Source organism: Zootoca vivipara, chromosome 10 (assembly GCF_963506605.1).
Source record: "Zootoca vivipara chromosome 10, rZooViv1.1, whole genome shotgun sequence".
In the NCBI taxonomy this organism is placed as follows: Eukaryota; Metazoa; Chordata; class Lepidosauria; order Squamata; family Lacertidae; genus Zootoca; species Zootoca vivipara.
In genome coordinates, this window is record NC_083285.1 from 8,531,260 (window position 1) to 8,548,426 (window position 17,167).

The window sequence follows — 17,167 nt, forward strand, 5'->3', positions numbered from 1 at the left end:
GTTAAGACTTTGGACTTAAAAGCACACTATTTCACTTACTGTACTTCAAAACGTGGAAGCCCATTCCTGCTGTGCTTGCCCCACCCACCCCTCTGCTGAATGGGCCTCTGTTCTGTTCTGACGGCTCCTGTGTTTACATTTGAGGCCCCTCTCCTGAATAGATGCGGTGTGTGACGAAAACGGGCGGCCTCCTTCCTTTCCTGTCCCAGCGCTTTCGGGAAACCAATGCAGCACATTTTGTCTTTGGCAAGCGGCAGAGGAATTCCCACTGTCGATCCTGCCGCTCTCTGTTGTGCAAGCCACCCCCGCGCCGTCGTTTCTACATTAGTCCCCTGGGCCTCGCTGAACTCTCTGGGGTTATTGCGTCACACTGTTTCAGACGTCCACGTGTTCCCGCCTTTTCCCTGCCTCTTTGCTAAAAGGCAGAGAAAAGCCATTCCTTTATCATCATGACTTGAATCCGGTTTTGCTGTATCTCGCACACATGCGATGCCCCTCTCCGCCCCCGTCTCACTTGGAAGCTACTCTGGTAACAACTTCCTGAGAATGCATTTGCTCTTTAACGTGCTATTTCTACACTTTCTTCTAAATTAACGTGAGATGACTCACATATTAGGAGGTGGGGAGGAGAGCCTGATTTTTTCCGGGCTAGCCCATGTTACTGTTTAATTGTGCAATCTTTACTGCCACTAGGGAAGGCTCCTGGTGCCAACTCCCTTTCATAAAGGGGGAATTGCACAAAAAACTCCACAGCGATCTGTCGGAATTATCGCTACGATTCCGTTGACACATGCAACAATTTCACAACCCCCTTCCTCTCCTTCGTAATGGGGGGGGGGGGCGGAGAGAAAAATTGTGCATTTATTCCAAAGGGCATTTCCTGCCAAGCTGTTAATCTACAGACGCGCGCTGAAACTCTGACAGGAAGAAATGGCCGTGGCGCCGGCCTGCCAAAAGGCCCCTGGGCCAGTTTTAAGGTGTCACCCTCGTTGCGAAATTTAGACCTCCAACTCCTCTCTTCTTACCCAACGTTAAATGCATTATTCATCCTACCAACACACACACGCACACACACACACCATCACTACGCACAAATGGTAAGGCAGGCTCTGGGTTCGAATCAAACCCTGCTTCCGTTTTCGCTCGGGCTTAGGGTCCCTCTTCTATACCGCCAAGCCTTCCTCTGAGGGCAACCATAGTAGGGCGTCTATAGATCTCCGGCTAAAGCGCTTCACAGCCCAGTCAATACGCACGTGTGAGCGCAGCTCGCGGGGACGTACTGAGGAGCGAAGCGTGGTGCGCGCGTGAGCATAGGACTGCTGCTTAACTACTACGACACGGAGGAGCCGGCGGGCAGGCGAAATAAAAGATTGTCGTTGTTATTTCGCTGAGGCGAAATTTCTGTTAGGCGCGGCCGCCGAGTAACCCACGCGGAAGAGAACGACTCCCTGCGCTTCTCTTTCTTCAGCGCGGATGTTTTTAGGACGCCCTTTCGCCTGCCTTGCTCGTGCCAGGCACCAGAAAACACCATGTGGAACTTTAGTGGCGGCGGCTTCTCCTCCTCGCATAAGGAAAACAAGCCTCGCGCCGCCCTCGGGGGACCGTTAGGAGGAACTCCCGGTTCCAATGGTCACCGTCGCGAGGGGGGGGGCTAGGGGGTGTCACGCGCGACAACCCCCCCATCTGATAGTGACGTCACACACAAAAACACACACACACACACACACCACACACCCCAGCGCGCGCGCGCTCTTCCCGCTCGTTCGCTTCCCGTCAGTCTGCAGTCGGCGTTCCTCGTCTCCCGCCCGCTCCCTCAGAGCCGCTTCGCTCGGCCCCTCCGGTCCCTCCCTCCTTCCCTCTCCGGCTTCTCCGCCCTGCCCTCGCCTCGCCCTGCCCGGGAAATTCCGTTAGCGCCACCTCCTTCTTCCCCGCCTTTCTTTTCTTCTTTTTTGTTGCCCCATGTTCGGTCCGGACAAACTCTTGGGGCAGCTGTCCAAGCTGGACAGATACGGGAACATGGCGTCCGTGGGGGATTTTAACCCGCTCAGCGCTAGCGTCCCGGCTACCCGAGTGGAGGTGTCAGTGTCCTGCAGGTGAGGGGAGATAAAGATTTTTTCGGGGGTGGGGGTAGGGGGTGGCGGCGTCTCTCTGTGGATATTCGTCGTCGTTGAAAAGAGCCCCCCGGTTCCCTCGGTGGACGGGGAAGTAGAAGGGCCGGAGTGTGCGAGGGAAAAGGCGTGGGCGGACGAACGTGTGAACGGGAAACCATGGTTTAGTCTCGTGTTGTTGACCCCCCCTCCCCCCTCGGCGGGAAGTGCTACGGTAGTGTGGGGGAACGAAAGGCGTGTTGGTGGGGGAGGCGAGATCCTTCACTGCCGTGGTGCCCCCCTGGATGTGGAATTCCCCGGTGGCACGTAGGGAAGGAGCGCGGACACGTTTCTCTCCTCCTACCCCACCCCCCGCAGGATGTTGGTTTGTCTGAAAGGGGGTCTCCTCCGTGAGCGTGGGCGCCTGCAATGAATAGCGGCTCTCCGTTGTGCCCGTGGCCCTTGAAACGGACCACGAGGAAAAATAGTTCTCTTAAAATAAACATTGATCGCAACAGTGATTAAGGACAACATCCCTCTTGCAGAGGGTTGGACTAGATGACCCTCAGAGCACTTTGCAATTCTATGATTCTCACTTGCCACCCAGGTGCTCTGGGAGTAGAAGGATATCACATCTTGATCTACCTGTGGCACCTTCCCGTCTCTCCAGATAAAGGTTATATTTTCTTAGTGTGACACACACACAGTGATGAAAAGTTGTGTCCTGTCTTTCCTCTGTGCAATTATGTGGCAAAGGAAAAAGAATACGCCAGCATAATATTTCCCTTCGCTGGATGTGGTAAGGCTAAGCTGTAACTTCTTGTTCTACCTGAGGTGGCACTTGCCTTGGTACCATATATCCTCTCCTGTTGATGATGTAGGTGTTAGACTTGCAGTGGGTGTGTAATTCCTTTGCCTTGTAGACCAGAAATTCCTTTTTCTGTTGGTGTTGTTCTCTATGTAACTCGGGCAAGAAACTGTTCTGCTTGTCTTCCCCCACAATTTTATTTTACCAGGCTTGCTCTTCCTTGTGTGTAAGACAAGATCCCATTAGGAGGCAGCTCTGTACCTCTTCACAGTATTTCCTAGAGATGCGTGAAATGCAGAATTTCCATTGGTGATCTCCTGGGTTCGGATGGGATGACAATTCCCATCTCTTTGTAGTGGATCAATGTGGAAAATCCCTTTTCATTTCTGAGTAAAGTGAATTGGATAAGGATCTGAAACATATCTGCTTCTGCAGACAACCCCCCTCCCCCACCCCATGCACAGAAGGTAAAAAACTAGGTTTCTTTTTTCCTAGGGTCTGAATGAGATTAAAAAAGAGGGACAATAATGTCATTATTTTCCTTGTGCTGGAGTGAATTGAGGAAGATGATGGAATTAGTGTTTGCTTTTCTTCATGCACTAGCCCCTAGTGATTTATTTGCAGTGCCCTTTTGCATAATTTCTGAGCTTGCTAAAGAGCTTCCTGCTCTTGCTTTGGTAATGGGTCAGTTGAGAATTTGTAAATCAGGGTACAAGAAGACTGAATACTATCTATTACAGTAAGAAGTAAATTGCAGGGAAATGTTTACTGGATTATCTCAGTGCAAACATGAGAAGTGTATTGTATGCTCCTGTTACTTACTTCTGGAGACAGATTTCTTAATCACATTTATCCTGAAGTAATTCGTTTGAAATTTTGTTAAGGAGCAGGCTATTCAAACAGCTTTCTCCACACCCACCCATATCCTTTTTCCTATAGCCAAAAATGAAACGTTAGCCCTTTAAAATACAGTTATTGTGGCATTTCAGGCAAGAGAATGGTTGAATCAAAATACTATTGAGAGAAAAAAATGAAATTGGTAGTGCATATTATGAAGTCAGCATTCTTTGTCTTTTATGGTTGCCTCTTTTTTATTTTAATAGGAATATTTACAGAGTCTCCTATCTTGGAGCTCAAACAAAGAATCGTAACTTATTTCTCATATAACTCCTTTAATTGAAGATGAATATGTAAATTCATGTTCAGAAACATGGAAAATTCTTTTTGCTTTGATTTTTTTCCTTGAATGATTATGCCTGGAGTACAATTCATTTATAGCTTCTATACATTTTCAGAGGCCTTCATCGAGAAAATCAGATGAAACAGAGTAGTCCTTTCTTATTCAGGAGTATTTTCTAGGTTTTGTAGCATTTGTTTTTGAATGTTTAATTATCAAATAAGCCAGGAGCTTTGTGTGTTTGTTTGCAATACAGAGGTATATTTGTCATGTCACCAAAAATAGTTAAAAACCGGTATCAGATGTTGGCAAAACATGGTGTGATCTGGTTTTTACTAGTTCTTTGGAGGAGAGTTGTCATGGAAGTCCTGGTGAAAGGCAACAGTCTCGTGTCTCTTTCTTTTCATGGTTGCATTTTCTGCGAAAACATAATTTTATGTTTTTAAAAATCACTCCCCCACCAAGCCTGCTTCTATAGATGTAATTTGTTTAGATTTAGAATAATGGCACTGGAAGAAAATTGAAATTCATGTGTGTCTTATACAACATTAAACCAGAACCACCTCTTATACACAGTTGCAATCACCAACTCAAGGTTAGGATTCTGTTTTCACCTGTAGCTGATTTTTTAGGTTGAACGCCACATTTTTTTACCAATTGGCATCCTGCTTGTAGGTACAAGGCATTTTCTGCTTTACATAGCCCCTACAGTGCAGGCCTACCTCCAAATGTGTCTTGAAAACTCTTCCATGCCAAACTGCCTTTCCTTGGCAATGTCTACTCTATGCCACTGAATCAGACTCCTTGCTTCCGTCAACATTTTTTACTTCACAGTATACGTTAATGTATCTCATCTCATGCCAACTGTGAAACACTTAGAATGCATAAATTTGACAGTATTAAGAAAACTTAATATAGATCAGTTATCTTGAGTATTTGTCTCTAGTATAACTCCTGTACTCTGGCAGCTTCCACCATGTTTGATACCTCTAACAGACCAGTCCATGCATAAGGAGAAAACAGGAGGTACTACAGTATTATAATAAATAAGCATAGGTGCTTCCAGGATTAGGAAGATTTGTAGGGAACTTGACTCAAATATTAAAAACCAAGCAAACAGCCCATCCTTCGGAAGATAGGAGTTACCGGTCCTTTACCATTACCATACTTTTCGCCCCAAAGGACGCACTTGACCATAGGATGCACCTAGTTTTTAGAGGAGGAAAACAAGATGTTTATTTTTTTTTGCTTTCTTTAATTGTCCTAGGCGCTGCTCTGGCATGGGCTCAGGCTTTTGCGCGGACTTTGGCTCTGGGCGGGCTCTGGCTTTTGGCAGGGCTCTGGCTCTGGGTGGGCTCTGGCTCTCGCATTCACTCCATAGGACTCACAGACTTTCCCCCTTCCTTTTTGGGAGGGAAAAAGTGTGTCTTATGGAGCGAAAAATACCTGTACCTTTTACCTGTACCAAATCCCAGAGTGGTTGTTTTGATCTAAGTTCAGAAGTTATCTGCCTGTATTTAGTTTTATTATATCTGCTGCCACTTTCTGTGGATACTTTATTGTGACTTTAAGTTTTGTTGGCCTTAATACAGTACAGTCATACCTCAGGATACGTCCACTTCATGTTGCATCTTTTCAGGTTACAGATGTGCTGAACCCGGAAGTCCCAGAACAGGTTACTTCTGGGTTCGGCATGTCTGTGACCTGCGTGCATGTGCAGAGGTGCTAAATCGCGCGTTGCGCATGCACAGAAGCGCCACATTGCGTCACACGCGTGCGCAGATGCGGCACTTCATGTTGCAGCCTTTTCATGTTGCAAACAGGCTGCCGGAATGGATCCCGTTCACAACATGAGGTACCACTGTACTGCTGAAACAGGCATGACAGAGGAAATCAGTAAAGACCTCCCAATACTTTGTTTGGAATGAACTGCTATACAGTATTCTGATGTAGACTAAAAGTGATTTAGCACTCTCAGTGGTGAACCTTGAAAAAGCAGATATTTCAGATTTATTACCAAGTATACAGGGAAAGTAACAGGGAACAAGTAACTGGGAAAAGTTAATCCATTTAAGTAGCCTGAACTGCTAGTTCTTTGATAATAAAAGTTCATAATAAGAACCTCTGTGTAAATTTCTGATTAGCTACATTGGCCATTTATATCAGAGATGCAGCTTCTTTTACCATTGATACAAAAACCAATCTGTGAAGATTCTGTTTTTTACCGGTCTCAGACAGTGGTGTGGGGGCCCCAGAAGGACAATTGCCCCAGGCACAAAATTCTGAAGGGCACAACCAGCTGCTCCCACAACAGGCTCCCCCATCAAGGCCATGTGGCTGAGCTGCTGCCACAGTCCAGAGATGTGGGGAGGCAAGCTGCACCCAGGCTGGGCCTTTGAAGTTGGGGCAGCAGTGGTGCCTCCCCATGGCCGTCAAAGGGATGCCTCAGCACATGCCCCACCCTAGGCCGGCCAAGAGGCAAGGTTGGGCTGGCTCAGCCAGGCTTTCACTCGGTCACACGCGCTCCTGCAGCATTCAGGCATCTCACCTTGTCAGCCTTGGCTTACCTCCATCCAGTGGGTGACAAGCAGAGAGAAACGGAGAGAGATAGTCTCACTCAGCCCAGTTACCAGTACTTGGAGGCCCCGCTCGCATTAGGTACCTGCCATGCCAAGGTGTGGTGCAGCGTAGCTCTGAGGCAGTGTCCCAGCCACTGAAGAAACAACAATAGAGTGCTCTTCCTGCCTTTTGCTGCTGGCCAGACAGGGAAGGGGGGGGGGTGGGAAGCCAGCAGCAAAGGCAGTGCTTTGGGGGTATTGCTTCAGTTAAGCAACAGGGCTTTACTCTGAGGGAGGCTGGGTGAGGAGGGCAGCAGGGGCTGGAGGGCCAAGGGGTGGTCTCTGGTACTTCAAGGGGTGGCGCAAGGGAGGAGAATAAGCAGCCCTTCAACACGGCACGCGGCAGTGGCAGAGACCTCCACAAGGCCAAGTACTTGGTGCTGCACACTGCTTTGCCGTGCACCTCCTCAGCCACTGCTATTGTGCTCTTGGCCAGCTCGCCCAGCATCTCCAATACTGACTCACTGCCCCAGCCTGCCCCCTCTGCTGGATTGAGACGCCCTTACACTACTTTTTCCTCTCCCCACTTCTTTTCTCTTGCCTCCCCTACTTTACACACTTAATGGTTTATGGGGTGCAATACTTGGCTTGCCCTTGACACTGGCAACCACTCTGCCACGGGTCTCAGATTCCCATAAAAATGTAGAACTTCATTCTTAGGGTTGTTCTACTTGTGGGTTAATGTCAGTTGACTTCTGAAGCTGCAATCTAAACCAGTGGTTGGCAGTGGTGGGGCTTGATAGACTGGCATAGTCACTTTGCAGCTTTGCAATGGCAGCGCCCAGGCCGTCACAGTGAAGCAGTCAAGCTTGGACCTATCATCATGTGCCAATGGTAGGACTGGTTCAGTATCCAATGGATCCTTTGCTTGTCCCCACCCCACCCCATGCCCTATTTCTGGGGAGTTTTCTGGTTTGTGAGTACGGCTTTCACACTAATGGCAGAGAACAGACAGGGCTGGGAGGAGAATTGTCCCCTCACTTCATCCAATCTTTCTCCAGCATGGTGGATTGGGTGGTTGGATTGTATTGTTAATAATAATAATAATAATAATAATAATAATAATAATAATAATAATAAATTTTTATTTATACTCCCCGGCCACGACCGGACTCAGGGTGGCTAACACCAAATATAAATTACAATAAAACGCAATAGAAAAAAGACCAGTTAATTAAAATACGGCTTAAAATGCAGCCACATTTTAGTAGTAGACCATCAATCAAGACCATAAAGGGAGGAAACATCAGATATTCACCCGAGCCAGCTATCCATGTTGGTCCTACATGGGCCAGCAAAAAAGCCAAGGGAAAATTTATATACCAAATCCCATATAAGGGGTCAGTGTGATTCTAAGCCGAAGGCCAGGAGGAACAGCTCCGTCTTGCAGGCCCTGCAAAAAGATGTTAAATCCCGCAGGGCCCTGGTCTCTTGTGACAGAGTGTTCCACCAAGTCGGGGCCAGTGCTGGAAAGGCCCTGGCCCTAGTTGAGACCAATCTAACCTCCTTGAGGCTCAGGACCTCCAAAGTGTTGTTATTTATGGACCTTAAGGTCCTCAACGGGGCATACCAGGAGAGGTGGTCCTATAAGTACGAGGGTCCTAGGCCACATAGGGCTTTAAAGGTCAAAACCAGCACCTTAAACCTGGCCCTGTACTCCACTGGGAGCCAGTGCAGCTGGTAAAACACTGGATGCCTCGCCGCGGCATTCTGCACCTGCTGGAGTTTCTGCCTGGGTCAGCTTCAAGGGAAACCCCACATAGAGCGAGTTACAATAATCAAGCCTGGAGGTGACTGTCGCATGGATCACTGTGGCCAGATCAGGGCAAGAAAGGTAAGGGACCAACTGCTTAATATGGCGGAGATGGAAAAATGCCACCTTTGCTGTGGCTGCAACCTGCGCCTCCATAGAAAGGGAGGCGTCCAAGGTTACACCCAAACTCTTGACAGAAGGCGCTGACACTAATTGAGCCCCCACAAGAGATGGGAGTTGGCCCCCCAACCCCATGTTGTCCCAACCCAGCCAGAGGACCTCTGTCTTCGAAGAATTTAACTTCAACCGGCTCCCATGCAGCCATCCAACCCCAGCTTCCAAGCATCAGTCAGTGTGTTCGGGGCGAGTCAGGGCGGCTGTCCATCAACAGATAAAGCTGGGTGTCATCAGCATATTGATGACAATCCAGCCCAAAACTCCAGACAATCTGGGTAAGGGGGCGCATAAAGATATTGAAAAGCTTCGGGGAAAGGATTGCGCCCTGCGGCACTCCACACACCAAGTAGTTTCGTGACAACAACTTCCCTAGCGCCTGTTAAACCAGGTTCAGTCCCAATGCTCATTTCCTGCTGATAGCAGCATTTCCTGGTTTAGCAACTTGGGAATTAAGCATTAAAAATGGGCCTTTAATTTCTTTGAGACAGGTGCTTGTTGTACTATATCAGCAAGAGGGAACCTGTTCAGTATTAATAGCACATTTGCCATAATAGCAAGTGTGCACATGTTATGTGATTTATGATTCACATAAAAATTAATTATCCATTGGAGATGTACAAGTTCCATTGCATCAAGCTCAATCTTGTTAGGATGCCTTGAAACCCTTAAATTGGTTGCACCAAATGTTCAGAAGAGTTTCTCTGATATGATAGACATAATTAGACATCATACCAAACCATGGCTTGTATTTTCTTTAGTTTAGAATCCAAATAAAAATTTGGGTTTCCAAACAGAAGAAACTGTAGTTTGATACTTTTTTCTGTATGATCAGCATTCAAATCTCTAGGTGCAGCAGCCTCTGGAAAGAAAGCAGTAGCCCTCTGGTATGTCAGTTCAGTCAGCATGCTAACCCATAGATAATGCAAAATAAAACCATGGTTCTGGTTTGCTAGCCAGTCACAAAAATGGCTGCCAATTCAGACATTGCAGCAAACCAAAATTAGCCTCCCTTAACCATAGTTTGGTATGTTTTTTTATTTGAGCCAATGAAGCAAATTTCTCATGGTAAACAGACTGCCCCCATGTGTTTGAAGTTTATTTTTTGAATGCATAAAAGCTAGAAATCCATAATAAACATAAAATGAGGCTCTGAGGTTTATGCCGTTCTTGGAAACATGTATTTAGAGCAACATACCGTACTTATCTTTGACTCCAGAAACATAATGTTTGAGTGGCTACTTGAATGAATTGTCTGTTTTATAGGTAAATGCATTCAAATGTCAAAAATGGATCAGTTGCAGTATTTTATGTGAGTAATATTAAGGTTTTGCTCAAATGTGTAATGCATGGCACTTGAGGTTTTGGTAAACAAATGTTGAGATACATATTCACATTCAGCTGGCTTTTAGCTAAGGAAATAAAAATATATCAAATAACTTTTCAGTATGATAGGCTAAGTTACACAAAGCAGAAGAAATTTAGTCTAGTGACACCTTAAATACTGACTTATTTTATTTTTGCATATGTTTTTTGTGAGCCTGAAACCATTTTACAAGGTACTGTACATGAAGAATTTTCTCTCTCTCTCAGTGTGTGTGTGTGTGTGTGTGTGTGTGTCTATACAGCATATCTATATAAAATATTTGCACACACTGAATATTTTTATCCCATCCTGGAAAGAAGTATTAAATACGTGTTTCCTCTTTTCCCACCACACATTTTATCTTCATAGCAATTCCATGAAGTACCGGTAGGTTAGACTGAGAGAGAGTGACAGTCTAGGATCACCCAATGACCTTAATGTCTGGTTGAGATTTAAACCTGGGTCTTATAAATCTCCACATATACAGCACATGCCCTTTTAATAGGAAGTTCTTTCAAGAACGTAAGTGAATATTCTAGAAAAATATTTCATGTTTGACATGGTCTTCCACAATTTTGTGAAGGTAAGACTCCTAAATATTAGCTTTGCTAGTTTAGACCAGGCATCCCCCAACTGTGGCCCTCCAGATGTTTTGGCCTACAACTCCCATGATCCCTAGCTAACAGGACCAGTGGTCGGGGAAGATGGGAATTGTAGTCCAAAACATCTGGAGGGCCCAAGTTTGGGGATGCCTGGTTTAGACCAAAAGTGCATTTAACCACATTGACTTTATACTGTCAACATATTGGTCCATCTAGTCCAATATTGTCTACCCTAAGCGTTGCCAAGATTTTTAAATCAGAAGGCGCATCTTGAATTTTGAGAAAGTGCTGTACCAGGAAAAGAATATACAAGATGGCCACACTTTCTCTCATTCAAATACACATTCATAGCTGCCAAGTTTTCCCTTTTCTCATGAGGAAGCCTATTCAGCATAAGGGAAAATCCCTTTAAAAAAGGGATAACTTGGCAGCTATGCACATTCACTCCACTTGTACAAACCACATACACACATACATCGCTCTCACTCTTGCAACACAGATATGTGAACACACACTTCACATATATACAGTCACACATACCTAACTGCATTTCTATCAAAACACAGAGAGTATACTTGAGCACCCCTACATGCTCACACATTCTAAAAAGCCCCTCCATGAGTGAAGGAACTGCTTGCTGTTAAAATAATAATAATTGTAATGTAACTGGCTCATTTAGCCACATGTGGTGGCAATGCCCCAAAGCAGGGCTGGCCCACCCATGAGGCAAGGTGAGGCAGCCGCCTCAAGCAGCAGAATTCACTGGCACAGCAGATCCCGATGTTGATTTTTCTTTCCTGTTCCTAATGTAGAGCTTCCCTCATCCCTTCTTCAGACATCCTTCCTCCTCTTTCTCAAAAAAGGGGGGTTAAGAACAGATATCATCCATAGTGAATATCAATCAAAAGAAATCCTTTCCTGCTACCACCTTATCATTCATCATGTCCCTCTTGTCTTATGGTCCAACTACTTCCTTGGTTAACTTCCTGCTTATGATGTGTGTATAAAAAAAAATTATCGACCACAATGTTGAATCACAGAAACGAAAAAGCTTTACATACCTATTCTCTACAATAGTGTAGATTTGGCAACAGTTTTGGTTTGTTGAGTATGTCCCTAAAGCCATTTTTACATTGCAAGTTAACTTCTTTTTACACCTGTTCTTTTCCTCATTCTAGTACCGGTACTCCTGTATCAATAGCTTGTTCTGAGCCAGTTCCCCTGTGCCTAGGTTTGCATGTAGAAAACTGAGTGATTCTGGATAAATCAGGAGTGTGAGGAGAGATGTATAAATAGACACCTCTCAGGTTGCCTCTGGTAAGTTCCTTCAAGCAACCAGTCAAGGGAGCTTTAGAAAAAAAATGGTGTGGGTGTTTCTCTTAGGTTACAAATGTCTAACATAAATATGTTGAATAACAAAGTTGGTAGCAACTTTTATGCAGTTACCTTAATGACTGCTACCTCTGTTTTGTTTTGTAACCTGGCATCCAAGTAGTATTGTGCTGTATTCAACTAAATAGTTATGTTAACAGAAACTGGCACAATTTCTGCTAGTGCAATGGAACTTCCCCGTTATTCTCTCCCCACCACCACCACCACATTCCCCTGTGCCCTCCCCAGATCTATCCCAGAGGGTTGGGACAATGCCTTTTTGCAAGGGGTGAAAGGGTAGATCATTCTATCAGGCCAGCAGAAATGCTTGTACTTACAGGACAATTTCCTTCGTGCCATGTTGAATAAAATGCAATCACCATAACAAGCAAAACGCTTTAAAGAATTTGTAGTGTATTAACTTTATTTTATGGCTATAAACTGTGATCATAGTGTGTCTTGATCAAAGTTCAGCTGTTTGACTACAGTCCAGTCCAAAAAACCATAACTACAGAAAACCTTATTAATATTAATTCGGAATATCATGCAATTTTTAATGGTGTCTTTTATCACGAGTTGAGATTTTGGGGACTTAATGCTAAACTGTAGTTTATCATTGCATGAATGAGTCTCAGCAGGAACCGGGTTCACACCATCCCTTCTTCTCTCGTCTGACACAGCTATGTGGAAGAGATCGGATGTTTCCATGTTTAAGCTAACTAAAGGTAAAGATAAAGGGACCCCTGGCCATTAGGTCCAGTCGTGGCCGACTCTGGGGTTGCGACGCTCATATCACTTTACTGGCCGAGGGAGCCGACGTATACAGGGTCATGTGGCCAGCATGACTAAGCCGCTTGTGGCGAAACCAGAGCAGCACATGGAAACACCATTTACCTTTCCACCGGAGTAGTACCTATTTATCTACTTGCACTGGCATGCTTTTGAACTGCTAGGTTGGCAGGAGCTGGGGCAGAGCAACGGGAGGTCACCCCATCGCGGGGATTCGAACCTCCGACCTTCTGATCGGCAAGCCCTAGGTTCAGTGGTTTAGACCACAGAGTCATCTGCTAACTAGAGTTCCTTATTAAGATCCAAATTTGGGGAACTTTGGTTAGTTTTAAACAAGCCAGGGTCAGACTCTGGTTTATGATCTAGTTGGTTCTCAAACCATAGTTTGAAACAGCCTTCCTTGCATTTGAACTGATAGGAGTGATAGAAAAGCTGGACAGACCTCTGTGTATTCTGTGAAAAGCGGGATGTGAATGAAGAAACCACTCAATCCAGACAAGACAGATCCACTAATAATTAGGAATTCAGGGGTCTGGGGAAGTGGTACATAGTCTTTTCTAGATGAGGTTGCACTTCCTCTTAAAGAACAGGTTTGTAGCTCAGAAGTACTGAATGTTCATATTTCTTCTGGGGAGAAAGCTCTTGTGTCTTGCTACAGGTTTATTACCATGATCTTTGTTCTTGTAAGATCCAGGGTAAATGATCTGCAGTGCATTAGGCTGAAAACTGTTTGAAAACTTCAGCTGCATCAGAACACGGCAACTAGATAACTGTCCATAACAAGTTAGTCTGAACATATTTTACCTGTATTAAAAGGATTTCCCATTTAAGCATCCTAATAAAACAAACATTTTTCTATAATTGGTCGGCATTTTATCAGCTCATGTAACATTCATGTATATATTACCCTTAGAAATGAACATGGATGTTAAGGTTTTTTTTTATTCCACCCTCTGTATGCAACAACTTATAAAAGTTGTTGTATACAGTTGTTGTATATAGAAGTAATTCAGCTATCCAGGGCCATCTTAAGCACCTCTGGCGCCCTGGCGCCGTGGTGTGACGGATCCCTCTGGCGCCCCGTCCTGTTTCCCAGCGCGACGGGCGGGCACAGCACGGCTGCCGAGGGCGCTGCTGCGTGACGGAGCGGCCAGCGGGTGGGCACCGTGGCTCCCTGCACCACCCAGCTTGGCCGTAGGGCCGGCCCTGCAGCTATCCCAGCAATCCTCTGGCCACCAAGCCATTGCTTTCCTTTCAGGTCTTTATTCTTCCTCATTGATCATCTTCCACTTCGGTTACCTTCTCCTGGCTGTCCATCGCAATCTCCAGTCGTGGACCCTTCAACCATATAGCCAGCTCCTAGCCATATATACACTTATTCTGGCCACTCTAGTCCTACTCCAGCCAAATTCAAAACTTGTACCCTCCAATCAGAACATGCGGAACTTCTGATTGCATCATAGGTAGAAACTTAGTTTGGAACTACATTGAATGAAAGCTTAAATTGTACTTTCTTTATACTTTATACCTTATACTCTCCAACACTTTGTTATAGAAATGTTGTCCTTTTCAAGTGAACCATTATGATAATGCCCTTGTTCTCACACCAAAGTTCACTGCCTTAGTGCCTGTCTTCCCTTGATGTAATACATTGCTTGAAGACTTTTATCTACCCACTTTATTTCTTTACTCAACAAGATATTGTCTACCATAAAACTTTTATTGTTGTCATCCTCCTGCTTTGAGACCTTGTGGTGAAGGGTGGGTAAGGAATATAATTAAATAAACAAACTGATTGCAGGGGGGAGGGAAGCTGACGAGCTGAGGAGGGTCTGGTTTGGATTATATCTTCCCCATGGGATGAAGGAGAAAAAAATTATGAGTATTTAAATTGGGAAGAGGTAGAATTTAGCAATGACATATGCTAGAGATTTAGAGAGGCCAGAGTGCTATAGGCTAAAGTTCAAGTACCAAGGACATTTGGTGAAAGACACTACAGTATATATAAGTGTTTATTTGCTAATGCTAGAAGCTGCTGAGCCTAGATAGATGAGCTGGAGTGCTTGGTCTGAGAGGACAGCATAGATATGATGGGCATAACATAAGCCTGATGGAATATATTGATTATAGTTGATCCTCTAGAGACCCACAACAAAAGTAAAATAGCTAGTGCCTGTTTTTAAAATGTGAGGCTAGCACACAGAGAACCTTAGTAGCAGAATATTAAGTCCCATCATTAGGCAGATTAATGAAGCATAGGAATAGGCTATTAAATCTTGTTTGTTCTGTTTGTTCAGCTGCATAAGGAAGCTGACCCCCGTTAACCTCCTTTTTCAATAAATACACTACAGACTGCAAAGTAAGTTTAAAATGCTTTACTTACAGTTTCTTAGTCTCAGACATGCATTTTCCTTACACAGCAGCAATAAAATAATGCATGTAAAACACTCTTAGTAGAAATACAGCAATTATAGCTTCAGAGTCTGGAACAGGGGTCAGCAAACTTTTTCAGCAGGGGGCTGGTCCACTGTCCCTCAGACCGTGGGGGGTGCGGACTATTTTTTTTTGGTGGGGGGGGAATGAACGAATTCCTGTGCCCCACAAATAACCCAGAGATGCATTTTAAATACAGTAAAAACACACAGTCTACTCATGTAAAAACACCAGGCAGACCCCACAAATAACCCAGAGATGCATTTTAAATAAAAGGACACATTCTACTCATGTAAAAACACGCTAATTCCAGTACCGTCTGTGGGCTGGATTTAGAAGGCGATTGGGCCAGATCCGGGCCTTAGTTTGCCTACCCATGGCCTGGAAGGTACCAGGCTCGCCTGTCTCCATGGCTTGCAGTGAAACGGGTAGGGGACACTGGAAACAGGCTTCATTTCGTCCCTCTCAAGAGAAAAGGAGACATGACTTTACTGAGCCTATTCTGGCAGTAAGAACTCTGTGGTCCTTAACTCATTCACATACTAACTAGCAAATATGTATGGTTAGGTTTGTTTGCTAAAATTCCACACACACAAGAGGAAACTTCCTAAAAATGAGGCTGTGGAAGTTGAAAGCCAAAGTCAAGAGGGTCTAATCTCTCCAAAATACTTGGGGTTGTTTAAAGTCACAATATTAAAAACTCAGCTAGACTGTATACAACAGATCAGGAAAGGAACCACCAGGACCAAGAAAAACATAAGTCTTGTCCAAATCAGAGAAACAGAACACAGACTTTGATAAAAGAAATACAAACAAACAATAAGGTATGCTAAAAAAGAATTTGAGGAACAATGGACACCACCAACTTTAAAAAAATAATAATAATCAGGAGACCCACTAGGGAGGTGGCTGGATGTTTGAATAGCAACTGAATCAAAGGTATGCTAAAGGAGGAAAATAAGATTTGCAGAGAAGCTGTGTGTTTCCGGTTCTCATTGGAAAAGTAAAAACTGACAAATAACCTGGTCCTGATGGCATCAACTCAAGAACTCAGATGTGACATTTCTGATCTTACATCAAAAATTTGTAACTTGCCTCTAAGATTAGCCTCTGTACTGAAGACTGGAAGGTGACCTGTGTAATGCCACTTAAAAGGGGGGGGGGTTCTGGGGGTGGAGAGGATCTAAGAAATGACAGATTGCTTAGTTCCAGAAAAACTGGTGGAAAACATTGTTAAAGATAAAATTACAAAGCATTTTGCCGAGCAGAATCAGAATTGCTTCTGCAAAAGAAAGGGCTTATCCAGTCTTGCCTTTTGCCCTTTCCAGGCAGAGGCCTATGCTTTAATGCTCCATGTCTGAGCCATTTTGATTTTGGTTTTTGTGTTGAGCTTTCCCCATGAAAACCAGCTCTTTAAAGTTGAATAATAGCAACCATCAATTTCGGTTTTCCACAGATTGACGTTTGCTCCAATTGAACTTTAAAGAGCAGGTTTTTGCGGGGAAAGCTCCAGAGCAAAAAAAGGGGGGGGGAAGTATAGACATGGAGTTTTAAATTGCAGACCATGCCTGGAAAGAACAGATAAAAGGTAATTTTGGATGAGCCCTAAGTTCTTTCTTCCTAACCTCTTAGCATTCTTTGAGAGTGTCAATTAGTACAACATATAGATGGTGATCCAGTTGACAATGTGTACTTTGAATACCAGAAAATGTTTGATATAGTCCCTTACCAGACTCTTGAGTGAGCTTAGCAGTCATGGGATAAGAGGAGAGACACTCTTATGGAACTGGCTAAGAAACAAGAAGCAGGGAGGAAGAAAAAATATTCAGTTATTCCAGCTGAGGGATGTGGAAAATGGAGTCTCCCAAGTACAGTGGTACCTCTAGTTGCGGACTCAATCTGTTCCGGGGTGCCGTTTGCACCCTGAAAAGTCCACAACTAGAGCGCCACTTCTGTGCACATGCGTGGTGCGATAGAGCTCTTTTGCCC

The 17,167-nt window shown here is 44.7% G+C and overlaps 1 protein-coding gene across 6 annotated transcripts in view; it reads left to right on the plus strand.

Annotated features, from left to right (window-relative positions):
* Positions 1-1,803: 1,803 nt before the first annotated feature.
* The window catches only part of CPNE8 (copine 8), a 57,164-nt gene continuing 41,800 nt past the window's right edge, over positions 1,804-17,167 (plus strand). For 2 of the 6 annotated variants that reach the window (XR_004693278.2, XM_035126499.2), the window contains exon 1: positions 1,808-2,093. Coding sequence is in view for 3 of the 6 variants with exons in the window: in XM_035126499.2 (XP_034982390.1) it covers positions 1,960-2,093 (134 nt within the window). In the remaining 3 variants the exon portion in view is untranslated. Of the gene's footprint in view, positions 2,094-17,167 lie in introns of all 6 variants that reach the window. The other 4 variants (XR_004693279.2, XR_004693277.2, XM_035126493.2 and 1 more) reach the window with 4 other exon arrangements.